Source organism: Pseudorca crassidens, chromosome 3, assembly GCF_039906515.1.
Source record: "Pseudorca crassidens isolate mPseCra1 chromosome 3, mPseCra1.hap1, whole genome shotgun sequence".
Taxonomy (NCBI): Eukaryota; Metazoa; Chordata; class Mammalia; order Artiodactyla; family Delphinidae; genus Pseudorca; species Pseudorca crassidens.
Window position 1 is genome coordinate 56,035,782 of NC_090298.1, and position 18,310 is coordinate 56,054,091.

Below are 18,310 nucleotides of genomic sequence, written 5' to 3' on the forward strand. Positions count from 1 at the left end.
GAAGAGTAAGACTGGAAATTTTTCTCTTTAGCAGTTCAGGTCTGGCAGTTCATATAGATCTATAGGCAAGGGAATAGCTAAAACATCAAGAAGCAAGTAAGCAGAGTTCTGAGTCCAAGAAATTAGGGAGACTGAAGATACTATTTCTAAGTGCTCTTTATTCTGGGGGAATTGTACTGAAGAAGAGGTTAATTGTTTCTGGAAGATATTACACTATAGATGATTGCTTACCTACTGTGGTAAGTCTGTCATTCAGTCAGTAATACAGACCACCTGCTGTGTGCTAGTCACTGTTGTTGGCATTGAGGATATCATGGTGAACAGGGCAGATGGAGAATCCTGCTTTTAGAGCCTTAAGTCTAATTGGGTGGAGGAGGAATATAATTGGTAAGCAGAATAATTTCAGATAGTGACTAATTTCTAAGAAGAAAAAAGAAGGAGTTAGGGGGTGGGTGTTTAGATTGGGTATTAAGGGAAGTTCTGTCTGAAGACGTGATTTTTTTTTTTTTAATAAATCTATTTGTTTTATTTATTTATTTTTGGCTGCATTGGGTCTTCGATGCTGCGCACGGGCTTTTCTCTAGTTGCGGCGAGTGGGGGCTACTCTTTGTTGCAGTGTGCTGGCGTCTCACTGCCGTCGCTTCTTTTGTTGCGGAGCATGGGCTCTAGGCACATGGGCTTCACTAGTTGTGGCTCGCAGGCTCAGTAGTTGTGGCTCGTGGGCTCTAGAGCACAGGCTCAGTAGTTGTGGTGCACGGGCTTAGCTGCTCCGCAGCATGTGGGATCTTCCCAGACCAGGGCTCGAACCCATGTCCCCTGCATTGGCAGGCAGATTCTTAACCGCTGTGCCACCAGGAAGTGCCTGAAGAGGTGACGTTTGAATTTAGACCTGATTTGAAGAAATGATGTATAACTTTCAGCTTTTAACTAATAGCCTCATTAAAATGAACGTTGTTTCCTTTTAAGTCCAGAGAACTACATCAAGGGATCTGTAAAGAAAAACAGAATTAAATGTACTATTTAGAGTAGTTCCTGTATTCTTTGTTTGGACTATAATTACCAATGTTTCATGATTAATAGGTGTATTCAGTGTTCATTTGCCATAGTGCTAATCTTAGAAAAAAATTCTAAAGAGAAGTACTTAGATTGTATAGCATGTACATTTATTTTATGAGTAGACACAAAGGTGGATGAGTGGACCCTATACCTTACAAATGTGGTATTGAGTCCTCAGGAAAACCACTTCTAGGAATGGCTTCTGGAAGATCTGGAATATTTTAGTCCTCAACCCTCTCCATTTTAGAGAAGTGGTCTTGAAACTTTTCGTTATGTTTAATGCATTATAATCAGAAAAGAGTCCATAAATCTATAAACAGTCTTTATGGGGTGTGGAGCCATTGTTAAAACCATTATAATAGAACCTTTAAAATTCACTGTTTGATGCTTTGTAGTGGAAATTGTTAAACCACAAACACAAAAAAACCCAAATGGTGTTTTTTAGAACTTATATTTTTAATTCCTCTGAGAACTTTATGGATTATTTTAGTGCTCTGGTTTTCAGAATCATTTGTGTGGAAGGTCAGAACAGATGAAAAGCTGGATCCACAATAAAATAGGGCTTTCAAGAATCTCAGGTTTGGGCTTAGTTTCCTAAGGCTAATTTACTTTTGTTTTGGTATATACCTCTTTTTCTGAGGCCATCTTGTAATCAAAACAATCTTGGAGCACCATTTTCCCTGTATTCACTTCTCTGTATTCACTGTATTTGTAGACACAGCTGAGGCAAGGATTGACTCCTGGAGTGGACTCATTCTGGTTTGTTCATAGATTACTCTTTCTGATATAATACTGTTAATAGGTATTTAGTGAGAGTGGTCCTGATCAATACTCATTTACTATCCTCTTCGCTGATATTTGGAAGAGTAAGAGTTAATAGTGAAAGAGTTGTAATAAAGTGAGGACATAAAGTGGTGGATAGGCTTTTGCAGACTTCTTAATCATCCTAGCCTTTTAAAAAGTGTATTTATAATTATGGACAGTGCAATTTATAGTTTGAGTTTTGACAAAGAGTACACCTGTGTAACCACCACACAAAACAAGCCATGGAACATTTTCATCACTCCAGCGAGGCCACTTCTTTCCCTTTCTAGTCAATCTCCACTCCTAATCCTGACCCAGGCAGCTACTATTTTCATTTGAATCATCATAGGTTAGTTTATCTTGTTCTAGAACGTCTTATTCATAGAATCATACAGTATATACTCATTTGTGTTTGGCTTCTTTCACTCAGCATGTTTTTGAGATTCACCTATATTATTGCTTGTATCAGTAGTTCCTTTTCTTTCTTTTTTAAACTAATATAGTTTGTTCCTTTTTATTGCTCAGTGATGTTCTGTTGTGTGACTGTACTATAGTGATTAAAGTTCTTTGTCTGTTCTGCTGCTAAGCCCATTCGCTTTTGATATTACACTTAAGAAAAATTAAAACTTGAAAGTTCTTTTCCTTTTTTTAAAATAAAAACTTGAAGTTTCTTTTTTTTTTTAAACAGAGGAAAAGCGCCCTTTTGACTTCGATTTTTTTGCTCATTTGCTTCAGAAAGTTCTTGCTGAAGAAGAGAAAAGAAAACAAAAATCTGTTAAAAATCAGACTTTAAAGGAGAAGAAGTCCTCTAAATCACGGAAAAATGTAAAAGGTATTTATTTAAAAGAAAGTGTGTTATTTTACTTAATAATAGGCTTGCAATATTGTCCCTCAAGTCTTAGGGTGTTCATATGTAGTTCAGGTGGTTGAGATCATCAGGACATCCGATTGGAGGGAATTGATTTTTCTTCAATATTCTAGTTATCTGGCCCCAAACAGCAGCTCCCTTTTACATTTTATAATTGGATGGCTGGGCTATTTAACATCTTTCTTGCATTGAGGGCATAGCTATAGCTAATAAAGGAGCATCAGAATATTGGGGTGTCATGTTTGGTTACTTATTATCATTTTTCTCTGTAAAACAAATCTGGCACAAAAGTCTAAAAAAAAAAAAATGGAACTCTAATACTTTGGGCTTGTGACTCAACTGTATTGTTTGAGCACACCTTATTTCTGAGGGTTAATGTTGACTTGTACCAGGTAGGAAATTGTTCATATGTGAGTATTTCTATTTTTAGGCTTATATTTTCTTAACTATTTGAATTCTGATCTGAGGACAATGTTTAGCTATAATCACATAATTTAAAGAATCTTTGAACTACAGGGAACCTTATATATTAGTTATACATTCCAGCCCCTTTCCTTTTGTTTTAATAACCCAGAAATAACCTCAGAGATCCTAAGTCATTTTTTCCTAAGGTCTCACAGTGTTAGTAGTGGTAGAGGCAGGACTCAAGCTAGGACTGTGAGAGCCTGTGTAGGGGGACCCCAAGAGCACCCCCAGGTTCAATTATTTGCTAGGACTCACGGGATTCAGCATATAGTTATACAGACGACGAGATTTATTACAATGAAAGTATACAGAGCAAAATTGGCAAAGGGAAGGGCACATAGGTCAAAGTCTAGGGAAAAGAAGTAAAGCTTCCAAGAGTCCTCTCCCAGTAGAGTCACACAGGATGTGCTTAATTCCCCAACAACAAGTAGGAATGAGGTATGTAAAAAGCTGTCTACCAGGGAAGCTTGTTAGAAACTCAGCACCCAAGATTTTTATTAGAGGTTGGTCATGTAGACACCTTTTTCCTGGAATGTACCAGAATTCAAAACTCCCAAAAGGAAAGCATTTGTTCAGCATAAACCACATTGTTTATTTAAACAATTTAGGTATAGCGAGCCACTTTTGTCAGTTAGGCTGGTTGGAACTCTCCCCAAACCCAAGTTTCCAGACACAGCCCAAGGGCCAATCTTTTTAAACATTTTTTTTTTTTTTTTTGCTGTACACGGGCCTCTCACTGCTATGGTTTCTCCCATTGCGGAGCACAGGCTCCAGATGCGCAGGCTCAGCGGCCATGGCTCACGGGCCCAGCCGCTCCGCGACAAGTGGGATCCTCCCGGACCAGGGCACGAACCCGTGTCCCCTGCATCGGCAGGCGGACTCCCAACCACTGCGCCACCAGGGAAGCTGAGGGCCAACCTTTTAAGCAGGCCTTTCAAAGGAGAGCAGTGAGGTCTGCTTTGTTAACTCCTTCTGCACAGAGCCAATATAGAACTTCTTTTTCTAGAGCATAGTGCCCCTATCTTTTTAAAAGTAGTATTGATAACTGCAAAGTTATTTCATTCTTTAGTCAATTTTTTAACTTACATAGCCCTGGGAAATTAAAATAGATATATTAATCTATCACTAATCTTGTGGTTATTATGTTACAGTGATAGCATAAGTAACTCACTGTATCTTATTTAATGTGAGAACTTTTCAGGTACTTTGTTACAAGTCTCAGAATTTAAAAATTGCTGATTATTATTCTGATAAAGAATAAATCCAGCATATTTTCTTAGTTTTAAAATCTTGTTTTGACTTTTTTTGAATAAAAATAAGTAACATTTTATTATTTTTGTTTTTTAAAATGTAATTCATTATTTTCATCTTTTGATACAGTTAACTATTAATATGCCTTCAAAAAAAGGCACTAGAAATTGTTTAAAAATATTTGTTAATAAGGTTGTTCATTGAAAAACAAAGGATACAGAAAATGAAATACTTGAACTCTCTCTTGAGCCCTGCCCTCAAAGTCTTAGCTTTCTTAGGGATGATTGTTAGTAAACTCTTTTCTATGCCTATAAATGTGTATGTGTCTTAGAGTATATGTAATTGTTTTTCTTAAAATAAAAGTGTGGTAATACTGTGTATATTGTTCTGCAACTTGATTTTTTTTTAAGGCAACAATATTTTTTGAAATCTTGTACATGACTACGTACAAACCTACCTCATTGTTATTTGCTGCATGGATTTCTATAGCATAAATGTATTATAACTTATTTAGTCATTCTCTATTGGACAGTTTGGGTTGTCTTTAAATTTTCGCTCAGACATCCTTACGTGTTTATCTTCTCCACCTTTAAGAATTTTTCTGTAGACTGTTTCTATATTTATAACAATTTCTCTTACTTTAAGTGAAAAAAGTCTCCAGTGAAAGAGTGAATGATAATCCAGATGAGTCTGTGAGCACTAGAATTTCAGACACAGAAGGATCTCAAAAGGATGCTCAGACAGTTGAAGAAGAACAGTCTCTGACTTTATCAGGACAGGATTCAGAACAGAATGCATTAGAACAAGATATAAATCAAAGGAAAAGGAGAAGAAAGAATCAGGATGAAAGTAGTGAACAAGAGGTAAATCTTTCAGGAAATGCCACTGTTCAGCCAGGCTCTTCTAAAGGAGAAAACCACAAAAGTAAGTGTATTACATATGTTAATAGCCCCTATATTACTTGTGAAGACACGTACACTAATATGATGTATAACTTAACTACTTTTCTTCTGGATAGTGGCAACTAATAATGCTTATTAATTGGTTCTGTATTCATGGTACTGGGTTAAACCCTTTTACTTTTAATTTAAAGAAAAAACGTTTATTAAAAAAAGTGAAATGGGGAGATATTTCTCTCAAGTTTGTCTCTGAGATGTGTTACCTCCTATGTGTTCACATTAACAATTATTCTAAGTCACGTGCATATAATTAAACGTGTATTGTGTTTGTTAATAAATCACAGGTTTTCATGTTCTGCCTCTACAGAGCACCTCTATGAACCCAAAATAAGTTGTTTAATTTGTATAAAAGGTACTAGAATAAGTATTCCTCTCATTTTTCTTTCTTTTTTTTTTTTTTTTTTGTGGTACGCGGGCCTCTCACTGTTGTGGCCTCTCCCATTGCGGAGCACAGGCTCCGGACGCACAGGCTCAGCGGCCATGGCTCACGGGCCCAGCCGCTCCGCGGCATGTGGGATCCTCCCGGACCGGGGCATGAACCCGTGTCCCCTGCATCGGCAGGCGGACCCCCAACCGCTGCGCCACCAGGGAAGCCCTCGTTTTTCTTTTTTAAAGCTCCCTAGAATACAGACATTTTGACACTTGTGAGTCACTAGGGAATGAGAGCTAAGAGTTTAGGGAAGTCTTGGTCTCTTTCTTGAAGAATTCACATATAGATTACTTAAAGCAGATAACCAAGTAAAGAGAGGAGAAAAAATAGTAACAGCTCAGAACAACCTTTCTGTAGAATTTAAGTTTTATGTGGTTCAACTTCACCAATAAGATTTTAATAAGTGAATCCTGCTAGATAGCATAGTGTGATTTATAAGCATCATAATATGCTCTTTGTGGCTTACTAGTAAAGACATTACATATAAAACAGAATAGCTCAACTTTTAAGAAATTGGACTTTGGGATAATTTCTTAATCATTACATTACAGTGTTATATGTAAATTCCTTTGTGCTTTAAATATATATGTTTTTGCTATCATTTTTATAATAATATGCATTTTGTATTAATAGATAAATGCCTGTCTTTAAGTCCTGAGATAAATGAAGATGAAAGCAATAAGGAACAAAAGCTTCCCTGTGTACAGAACACAGATGACATTGTGGATCTATCCTCTAATGAAAAGGCTGAGAAAAGAACTGACCCTGCTCTTTCACCAAGGTATTTTATGTATCTTTACTCACTTTGTCTACATCTTCTATCAGTTACCAAAGGAGTGGGAAATCTCCACCTGTAATTGTGAATTTGCTTATTTCTCTTTTCAGTTCTATTTGTTTTTCTTCATGTCTTTTGAAGCTCTTTTGTTAGGTGTATACATATCTAGGATTGTTGTATCTTCTTGGTGAAATCACCCTTTTACCATTTGTGTGATATCATTCTGGTATTGCTCTTTGTTCTGATGATTGCTATGCCACTACAGTTTTCTTGTGGTTAATGTTTGCATGGGTTTGTCATTTTCTATAAAGATTTTCTCTTGATTTTTGGTTTCCAGCAATTTGAATGTGATGTATCCTGCTGAGGTTTTTTTGTTTGTTTGTTTTTACTTGTAAAAAACACATAACATGAGATCTGCTCTTCTTACAAGTTTTTAAAATGTACAGTGTTGTTAACTATGAGCACAGTGTTGTACAGCAAATCTCTAGAACATTTTCATCTTGCATGACTGAAACTCTGTATCTTTTGAACAGTAACTCTTTATTTCCTCCTTACCCCAGCCCCTGGTAACCACCATTCTACTTTCTATGAGCTTGGTTACTTTAGATACTTCATGTAAGTGGAATCATAAATATTTATCCTTCTATGAGTGGCTTATTTCACCTAGTATGATGTTTTCAAAGTTCATCCATGTTGTAGCATATGAAGGATTTCTGTTTTTATGGTCGAATAATATTCCATTGTAAGTATATAGCACATTTTGTTTATTCATTTATCTGTCAATGGACATTTGGGTGGTTTCCATCTCTTGGCTATTATGAATAATGCTGCAGTAAACATGGAACTGAAGATATTTCTTTGAGACCCTGTTTTCAGTTCTTATGGGTAGATACCCAGAAGGGAAATTGCTGGATCATATGATAATTCTGTTTTAAATTTTTTGAAGAGCCTCCATACTGTTTTTCGTTGTGGCTGCATTTTACATTCCTACCCACAGTTCATAAGAATTCCAGTTTTTCCATACTCTTGCCAGCATTTATTATTTTCTGTTTTTCTAAAAAATTAATATATATATTTTAATTAATACATATTTTTAATTACATATATATTTTTAAAAAGTAATGTTAGTATAATATAACAGTTCCTAACAGGTGTGAGGTGATACCTCACTGTGGTTTTGATTTGCATTTCCCTGATGATTGTGATGTTGAGCATGTTTATTTTATTTTATTATTTATTTATTTATTTACTTTTGGCTGCGTTGGGTCTTCGTTGCTGCACGCGGGCTTTTTTTAGTTGCGGCGAATGGGAGCTACTCTTCGTTGTGGTGTGCGGGCTTCTCATTGCAGTGGCTTCTCTTGTTGCAGAGCATGGACCCTAGGTGTGTGGGCTTCAGTAGCTGCAGCACGCGGGCTCAGCAGTTATGGCTTGTGGGCTCTAGAGCACAGGCTCAGTAGTTGTGACACACGGGCTTAGTTGCTCCACGGCATGTGGGATCTTCCTGGACCAGGGCTCAAACTCGTGTCCCCTGCATTGGCAGGCGGATTCTTAACCATTGCGCCACCAGGGAAGTCCCTTGAGCATCTTTAAATATTACTTGTTGGCCATTTGTATGTCTTCTTGTGGAGAAATGTCTATTCAATTCCTTTTCCAGTTTTTTAATTGAGTTATTTGTTTTTCTGTTACTGAGTTCTAGGAGTTCCTTTTATATTTTGGATATTAAGCCCTTATCCATTATATGGTTTACAAATCTTTTCTCCCATTTCATAGGTTGCCTTTTGACTCTTGATTGTTTCCTTTGCTGTACAGAAGGTTTTTGGTTTGATATAGTCCCACTTGTCTATTTTTACTTTTCCTGCCTGTGCCTTTTGTGTCATGTCCAAGAAATTATTACCAATACCAATCTTATGAAGCTTTCCCCCATGTTTTCCTTTAGGAATTTTATACTTTAAGGCATTACCTTTAATGCGGTGGGCCTGGGTTCAATCCCTGGTTGGGGAACTAAGATCCCACAAGCCACGTGGCATAGCTGAAAAAGAAAAAAATAAAAGGTGTTACCTTTAAATCTTTATTCCATTTTGAGTTGATTTTTGTGTATGGTATAAGGTAAAGGTCCAGTTTCTCTTTTTTTGCTTATGGATATCTAGCTTTCCCAGCATCATTTGCTGAAGAGATTATCCTTTTCATATTGTGTAGTTTTGGCACCCTGTCAAAGATCATTTGACTGGGTGGATGGGTCTGTTCTGTTCCATTGGTTGGCATGTACCCTCTTCTGAAAATTTTGATGAAAACCATTTATTCTCATGTAGAAAAATACCTATATGCACCTGTGCCAATTTATTCATACAATACAGAAGATTAATAATTTCTTTGAAGCCAAGCCATAGACCTCAGGCCCTTAACTTGCTGGGTGACAGACCTCTAAATTCTGACCTCAGAGACACAACTAATTTCATAGACTATGCACAAAACAATACTGATGACTTTTTTAGGGGGGAAAGCTACCCTGTAATGACTGTTAAAATACCAGTTGGTTTTGTAAAACAGTGAGCTGATTCTTATTCTAAAGCTAGAGTAATTAAAAGAGTGTGGTACTGGAAAAGGCCAGACAAATTGACTGAGAGGAAAATTGGATGTAGAATCTAGGAAGAGAAATTTAGGCATCATTTAGATGGCAGAGGTAGCATTAGAAATTAGTGGGAAAGACTGAATTAACCATTCATTAAATGGTGCTTAGATATGAAAAAGATAATAGTAGATCCCTATTTTACCCTATGCACTAACCTCCTCATAGATTAAAGGCTACATATATAAAGCAAATCTTTAAAACTTTTAGGAGAAAATGTAGAAAAATAGTTTTGTGATGTCAAGGATTTCTTAAGACATAAAAAGCACAAACTTTAAAGGATGAAATTGATAAATTCAACTGCAGTAAAATTAAATACTTCTGTTGACAAAAGGCTCCATGAAGAAAGTAAAAGGCAAGCTATTGATTGGGAGGTTTTATATGTAACATCTAGCCAAAAAAGAATATAGAAAGAGCGCTGGGAAAAGACAAACACCCAGTAGAAAAAAAGAACAAAAAAACAAAGCATGGCTGAATGTGAATTTGCGTTGAAACTGAGTGCTCATTAGTACATGGCCATCATTTATATTATTGTTAGTTGAAGTATTTCCTAATGCAGCAGTCCTCTCTTTGCACGCTACAGCATTAACTGCAACTTGTGCATGTTGCAGCTGTGTCTTCGATTTCCATGGCTCTTGAGTAACACAGTACCATGCAAAGCAAAGACTGCCAATACAAAATTTTAATGAAAGATAATTCCTAAACATTACTATGATTTTACACATACATTTGATTTGTGAACCCCATGTAGTTATGAGTTTTTCATTTTGTGACTTCTTGAGCACTTTCCCTGTTCATTTGTGACTGTTATTATCTCCTAAGATACAGTGTTTTAATAACATGGTGCAAGGAGGATCATAGAGAAACCAAAATATCCATTTTGATTATTCCGTGATATGAAGGATCATCTTCCAGAGTTTTGGCTTTGTATATTTTAAAAAAATCTTTTAAATAATTAGTATAAAATGTGCATTACTAAGAGTTCTTTTCCCCTGATATATTTTCATTTCCGTAGTAGTCAACAAGATGCCGTATCAGTAGCAACTGAGACTTCAGAATCAAGCACTTCATATTTGCCTTCATCAGAAGGTGGAATTAGAGCATTGTGTGAGGTGAATAATGCTGAGAGTAGTTGTACAGAAGAAGGAAATGTTGACCTAAAAGATAAAGCACTGTAAGTATTTTACATGGTAGGATTTTAAAATTTGTTTTCAAAATTTTGATAATTTATTATCATTTAAAAAATGATAATAATGTTGCTTCCTTTAGGAATTAGGAGAGGACTGTAGACCATTTAATATGTAATTGTACTGTGGTCTTAGTGACATTAAGGTTTTTCACTTTATATTTCATTATGGAAAGATTATCTTAGTGATACGAGTTATAGCAAACTGGTAACTTACGATAAAATTCTAAAATAATTTGGAAGCCTAAATATTTGCTATGAGATTTAACTTTTACTTGGTTTGAGTTATTTTTCATACCTGTTGTCAAAGTAGTAGATTTTGATATTGATGACTTTAAAGAGATTATGTATTATGTTTTCTAGTATGAAAATACTGATTAAATTAATATCTTCACTAAAAACAGTAGAAGCACCACAAGAATCTCCCTTTGAAAAGATATCTCAGAAGTTCAGACTTTCTTTTTATCTCCTTCATAACTCCTGATGTGGGCTTAAAAGTTTAGTTTATGAATTCTTATTTTCAGTAAAGCATAGTCACATTGAGAATCAAACTTTTTTTTTAAAGATGATTTTTAAATTTATTTATCTATTTTTGGCTGCGTTGGGTTTTCGTTGATGCGCATGGGCTTTCTCTAGTTGCAGTGAGTGGGGACTACTCTTCCTTACGGCGCACGGGCTTCTCATTGTGGTGGCTTCTCTTGTTGCGGAGCACAGGCTCTAGGCATGTGGGCTTCAGTAGTTGTGGCATGTGGGCTTCAGTAGTTGTGGCACGCGGGCTCAGTAGCTGTTTCTTGCGGACTCTAGAGCGCAGGCTCAGTAGTTGTGGAGCACGGGCTTAGTTGTTCTGCGGCATGTGGGATCTTCCCAGACCAGGGCTTGGACCCTGTGTCCCCTGCATTGGCAGGTGGATTCTTAACCACTGTGCCACCAGGGAGGTCCCAGAGAATCAAACTTATTTTTTTTAATAAAAATTTAAACTAGTCTTTGGAATAGGCAATATATTCCTGTGGTTCAAACATCCAAAATTGTAAGAAGGTATAGAGTGAAGTATCCCTCCTGTCATGTCCCCATTTACTCTAACAAGTTACCAGTGTTATTTATTTCTTAGTCTTTCAGAGATTAAAAAAAAAAAAAAGACATTAAAGCTAATACAAATACATAAAGTTTATATATATCTTACTCTTTTTAAAACTCTAATGGTAGCATAGTATAATACCATTTTGTAATTTTTTTATCTTATATCGTCATATCTTTACTTAAAGACCTTTATTCTTTTTTAGTTGCATAGTGTTCTGTTGTATGGATGAATCACACTTTATATTATCGGTGCCCTGTTGATGGCGATATATGTTGTTTTTACAAACAATGCTTAGAAACTTATACCTCTATCTATCACCTTTGTGCCAGTCTATTTGTAGGGAAAGTTCCTAAAATGAAATTGCTAGCCCAAAGGACACATTTGTATGTGAGTGTGTGTACATTTATACATTTATGATTTTGATAGATACTTCCAAAATGCTCTCCATAGGAGTTACTCTAGTTTATATTCCCACTAACAATGTAAGAAATGGCTCCCTACCAACAGTGTTATCAAACTTGGATTTTTGCTAGTCTTGATAGATTATAAAATAAAATAATATCACAGTATAGTATATATACCCCAGTCCTCCTTTTCTGACAGGGGTAGATAATTCTATTTTTTTCCCCTTCAGTTGCTTACTTAAAAATTTTCTAACCTAAGGAAAAGTCAAAAGAACAATGAACATCTGTATATAATTCCCCTTAGATTCTCTGATTCTTAATATCTTTTCACATTTGTGCTTGCTCGCTCTACTTTTTTTTTTTTTCAATCTTTTTTTTCTTTTTTTCTTTTTTGGCTGTGCTGTGCGGCATGTGGGATCTTAGTTCCCCGACCAGGGATCGAACCTGCACCCACTGCGTTGGAAACACAGTGTCTTAACCACTGGACTGCCAGGGAAGTCCAGCTCGCTCTACTTTTTTTTTTTTTTTTTTTTTTGCGGTATGCGGGCCTCTCACTGTCGTGGCCTCTCCCGTTGCGGAGCGCAGGCTCCGGACGCGCAGGCTCATCGGCCATGGCTCACGGGCCCAGCCGCTCCGCGGCATGTGGGATCTTCCCGGACCGGGGCACGAACCCGCGTCCCCTGCATCGGCAGGCAGACTCTCAACCACTGCGCCACCAGGGAAGCCCACGCTCTACTTTTAATTTGTACATTTCTTATTGGGAGTGAAGCTGAGCATCTCTTCACATTTAAAACCTATTTTTTTTTTGTTTTTTTGTGAGTTCATATCCTTTGTCCAGTTTTCTAATGAGTTACTGGTATTGTTCTGTAGGAGGTCTTTACATTTTAGAGAGGTTATTAGCCTTGTGATATGAGTTGTAAAACATGTTTTCTTGGTTTGTAGTTTGACTTATGACATATGTTTTGGCCATGTAAAAGTTTTTGATTTTTATGTTGTCAGATCTCTCTCCTTTTTTTTTTCTTTTATGGCTCCTGATCTTTTAATCAAGTTTTAGAAAGGCTTACTCTACCTCAAAGTTACAAAAGAATTCATTCATGTTTTCTCTATGGTTTCACTTAAATCTTTGATTCATTTAGAATATATTGTGAGTACAGTGCAAGGAATGGAGCTAATTTTATTTTATTCCCCAGTATTACTAGTTTTTCCATCACCGTTAATTTAATTTAACATTTATTTTAAAAAATATATTATTTTTGTGGTCATCTTATTCTATTTTGAAATGACAGCTTTATTGTATACTAAAATCATGTATTTTGGAGTCATCATCTCAGTTTTCTTTTGTGTTTCATTTATCTGTTATTCATGTGTTAGTACCACAATATTTTAATTATTGCTGCTAAGTAGTATATTTTTAACATCTGATAAATTAGTTACCCTTCATTGCTCTTCTTGTTCAGTCTTCTTTGCTACGTTTATTGTAAGTAAGCTTAAAGGAATTCTTTTCTAGCTGTGAATGGATTTTTAAAGAATTTTCCAGAATTTCTTTTGAATATGCCTGCATGTTGGTACAATTTAAATAATGTTAATTTTCTAGGGAAACTGATCAAACAGAAAGTATTAAACCGAAGACAAGAGGACGACTCCAGAGACCTAAACCCAATTTATCAAGGGCAGTTGGGAAGAAATCAGTTCTTTCACAAGGGAAAACAGATGCAGAGAACAAGAGTTTACATACAGAAACTTCAGTTGAAAAGGTATGGAGTAAGAGACTTAATGGAGATTAAAATTATAAAGTATTTTTTCTAAATAGTTGGGAATAAAAATGTTTAACTTATAATTACAAAGTAATGTTACCAATAGTAAAGCCAAGATATGAGAACTTCAAACATTAATATTAAATTTGTCTTACTAGTCTCATGTTGTATACATTTTCTTTAGAATATAGGATATATCATTTCGAACATCCTTAGCAGTAACAAATATGTCTTTTGTTTACTTATATAAAATATTTATTCAAAATATTTTATATTAAATAAATAAAGCCTGTGCAATAATAAAATTATAACCACAACCCTCTTATCTATATACAGAATATTCCTTTGTTTGTCCTTCATAAACTTTATTTCTCTTTTTATGGAAGTAAACATTTTTGTAGTTTTTAGCCATATATAACATTTAAAACATTTTTCTCTGAAACTATCCATTTACCTTTCTTGGGGTTAATTGATCTTTTTAATGGCTGCATCAGGTTAACATTATTATTAATTTACCTAACCATTTCTCTAATATTTAGGTTTTTTCCATTTTTTTAACCCTTGTAAATAAAAGCAAACAATTTTGTAAATAGGCAAAGAATAAATTTCCAGAGGTGGTGGGATTAATGTGCCAAAGTATTTTAAATATTTTTTGGCTCTTGTTAGGCATTGTCAAACTGTCAAAAAAAGGAATCTTGGGAATTCCCTGGAGGTCCAGTTGTTAGGACGCTTTTACTGCCTGGGCCCGGATTCGATCCCTGGTCGGGGAACTAAGATCCCACAAGCCCCGTAACCAAAAAAAAAAAAAAAAAAACCAGAATCTGTTTACATTGCTTTAAGCATTAAATGAATGTTCCTGTTTCCTTATATCCTTGCCAGCATTATATTGTTAAAAATGTTTTATTTTTGCTAAAATAATTTTTTAAATTTTAGTCTTTTTTCCTCTTATGTGAAATCTTTTTAATCTTAATAATATAACTATATTATTATAATCTTATGAGATGTTTTTAAATTCTAGAAAATTGGGAAAATACAGATTCATGTAAAAGTTAAAACAAAAGTTAATTTTATTATCTATATGCAACCAACCTTTTAGACTATATCCTTCCAGCTTTTCTTTTACATTCTTGAGTAGTAGTATTAATTCACTTTTGTATCCTTCTCTGGTATTTTAACATTTCATAAATATATTTCCACATCATTAAATATCTTTTGAAAACATGGTTTTTAGTGACTTCATAATATTCTATCAATGGGTATAACTGAATTTATTTAACCGTTTATTCATTATTGGATATTTTGTCAGTTTGCAGTGTTTGCTGTTTTGCATAATGTTCCAGGGAACAACCTTGTACTTAAATCTTTGTCTAGATATTTTTTTAGAATAGAGTCTTAGAAATGATATTACTGGGTCAAAGAATATGAACATTATTAAAGTTCTTGATTCATGTTGGCAAAAGGCTTTCCAGAAAGGATATACCAATTTGTGCTTCTATCAGTGACGTATGAGATTATATGTTTAAAAGGTTCTCATCTGCCTTTATGATTTTAACAACTCTCTTTTAATAATTAGAAGTACAAAAAAGTGAAATTTTATTGTTTTAATTTCCATTTATTTATTTATTACAAAGTTTGAACTTTATGTTAAGTAGATTAAATATAAAAAATTAAATTCGTAGAATCATATGGAAAAGGATAAAATGAATACACTTGGTATTTCTGCAATGGAGACTAAAGAGAAAGAGAATCCAGAAGCTGACACTGCATCTAAGTAAGTATTTAGGAAATAGAATAAAAATAGTAACTCTTTGGAATGATTGTAATGACTTATTTTCTACCTAATGTCTGCATTTTATTTTCAGCTAGTGTATTTAAGTCCATTTTTAACTATAGGGATTGTTGAAACATTTTAATAATGATCTTTATGCTTGGTATTGTAGAAATAAATTATAGTATGGATCCACTGGTGAGCAATTACATTTCTCCCTCAACTTACTAACAAGATTTTAACAAAGTCTTGTTAGATGAATTATTGGTTAAGATATATGTTTCTGGATAATTTTATTTATAGCAAGGGGTTTCCAAAGGGAATATTTAGGGGAATTCCCTAGTGGTCCAGTGGTTAGTGCTCCATGCTGCTACTGCTGGGGGCACAGGTTTGATCCCTGGTTGGGGAACTACGATCTCACATGCTGTGCAGTGCGACCAGGAAAAAAGGGCGGTGGGGAATCTTTAACTTGGAGTAGAGATCTAGAATAGGCCTGCTCCAATATAAATCTGAACCAGTGGATTCTGGACTGTATGTTTATTCCATAATCTGTGTCCAGTGCCCTGGAGGTGTATGTACACAATGGTGTCCTGAGTGGGGAATAGTATTCCATGCTTGTCAGGTATAGATTTTTCCCATTTTGTGGTGACAATTTGATTTTAAAATGCTTTTTTTATAGTCATGCTTTTAGGACTATGTCTGTTCTAGAGGGTTAAGGTATAGAGGTGTGTGTTTCTTTGAGGGTGTTCTTAAAGACACTTGTGAATTATTATTATTATTTTAAACATATTTATTGGAGCATAATTGCTTTACAATGGTGTGTTAGTTTCTGCTTTACAACAAAATGAATCAGTTATATATATACATATGTTCCCATATCTCTTCCCTCTTGCGTCTCCCTCCCTCCCACCCTCCCTATCCCACCCCTCTAGGTGGTCACAAAGCACCGAGCTGATCTCCCTGTGCTATGCGGCTGCTTCCCACTAGCTATCTACCTTACGTTTGGTAGTGTATATATGTCCATGCCTCTCTCTCGCTTTGTCACAGCTTACCCTTCCCCCTCCCCATATCCTCAAGTCCATTCTCTAGTAGGTCTGTGTCTTTATTCCTGTCTTACCCCTAGGTTCTTCATGACATTTTTTTTTCTTAAATTCCATATATATGTGTTAGCATATGGTATTTGCCTCTCTCTTTCTGACTTACTTCACTCTGTATGACAGACTCTAGGTCTATCCACCTCATTACAAATAGCTCAATTTCGTTTCTTTTTATGGCTAATATTCCATTGCATACATGTGCCACATCTTCTTTATCCATTCATCTGTTGATGGACACTTAGGTTGTTTCCATCTCCTGGCTATTGTAAATAGAGCTGCAATGAACATTTTGGTACATGACTCTTTTTGAATTATGGTTTTCTCAGGGTATATGCCCAGTAGTGGGATTGCTGGGTCATATGGTTGTTCTATTTGTAGTTTTTTAAGGAACCTCCATACTGTTCTCCATAGTGGCTGTACCAATTTACATTCCCACCAAGAGTGCAAGAGTGTTCCCTTTTCTCCACACCCTCTCCAGCATTTATTGTTTCTAGATTTTTTGATGATGGCCATTCTGACTGGTGTGAGATGATATTTCATTGTAGTTTTGATTTGCATTTCTCTAATGATTAGTGATGTTGAGCATCCTTTCATGTGTTTGTTGGCAGTCTGTATATCTTCTTTGGAGAAATGTCTATTTAGGTCTTCTGCCCATTTTTGGATTGGGTTGTTTGTTTTTTTGTTATTGAGCTGCATGAGCTGCTTATAAAGTTTGGAGATTAATCCTTTTTCAGTTGCTTCATTTGCAAATATTTTCTCCCATTCTGAGGGTTGTCTTTTGGTCTTGTGAATTATTTTGTATTCCAAATGGTTTACTTATTTATACCTGGGAGAAGAGAATACTGAAGACAAGCATGTATGTGATATACAAGTAATCTGACTTCAGAATAACCATTGATTTTATTCCTTTGTAATTACTCTAGTTTGAGTGAAAAAATTTGTCTGCAGGAAGATGATCAACTAAAGGCTTTCAGACCTGCACGCCTAATGAGGGGCTTATTGCAAAGGCCAAAGCCAAATGTAGGTAAAGCTGCTGAAAGAAAAGAAACTGTTACATCACAGGAAAAAATTGGGGCCAGTGTAGAAAAGAATGAAAATGAGTCCTGTATCGATAGAGATGTAAGTACTCTGATGCCCTCCAGTTTTTTGTTAAACAAATACATAAGCCTCCTTTCATCCCCCGTTTTAAACAGCAATACTGTATACAATTATGTATATTGTTCTCTAAATTTAATGCCCAAATCTCATAGCCAGCAGCTTTGCTAATTGTGAAGGCACTTAGCTCTCTGCTCTGTGGATTTTAAGCATTTATATGATGAATCATCTGCTTTCACCTTACTCATGTTTGGACTTGCCTTCCCCCATCACTCAGCAGGTGTTTGAATTCTACTTCCTTTCTGAAAATATAGCTATGTATATGAATTTTAATACTGACTTAAACAAAATAAAATGTTAAAAGCTCCCTACTAAAGTATTCCAACAACAAAGATGATAAATTTTAGATTATTTACATAGTAACTGGTCTTTCTGATAAGAGTAAGAGTTGGCATGATTTGAGATTTGAATTTCTTCTATTATGATTCCCAGGGTCTATAATGTGATTGTAATAATCAAAAAGATTTAGAAAGTTAGACCCCAAGGGATAATTTTAACAGATCAGACTGAAGCAGTTACTTGCTTTCTGATTAGGAGGAAAAGAATGGGGGCTTTGAGATGAGGTAAAGGTGTGGCTTGTGAAATTTCCTATATCTAAAGAACAAACATTAAAAAGTGCCCCTTAGGGAATTCC

At 35.4% G+C, this 18,310-nt stretch overlaps 1 protein-coding gene across 3 annotated transcripts in view; it reads left to right on the top strand.

Annotated features, from left to right (window-relative positions):
- BDP1 (B double prime 1, subunit of RNA polymerase III transcription initiation factor IIIB) overlaps window positions 1-18,310 on the top strand; it is an 87,991-nt gene that overhangs the window by 19,595 nt on the left and 50,086 nt on the right. For all 3 annotated transcript variants that reach the window (XM_067730933.1, XM_067730934.1, XM_067730935.1), the window contains exons 9-15: window positions 2,549-2,692; window positions 5,090-5,368; window positions 6,467-6,614; window positions 10,250-10,408; window positions 13,497-13,656; window positions 15,336-15,427; window positions 17,445-17,640. In XM_067730933.1, coding sequence (XP_067587034.1) covers window positions 2,549-2,692; window positions 5,090-5,368; window positions 6,467-6,614; window positions 10,250-10,408; window positions 13,497-13,656; window positions 15,336-15,427; window positions 17,445-17,640 — 1,178 coding nt within the window. The remainder of the gene's footprint in view (window positions 1-2,548; window positions 2,693-5,089; window positions 5,369-6,466; window positions 6,615-10,249; window positions 10,409-13,496; window positions 13,657-15,335; window positions 15,428-17,444; window positions 17,641-18,310) is intronic.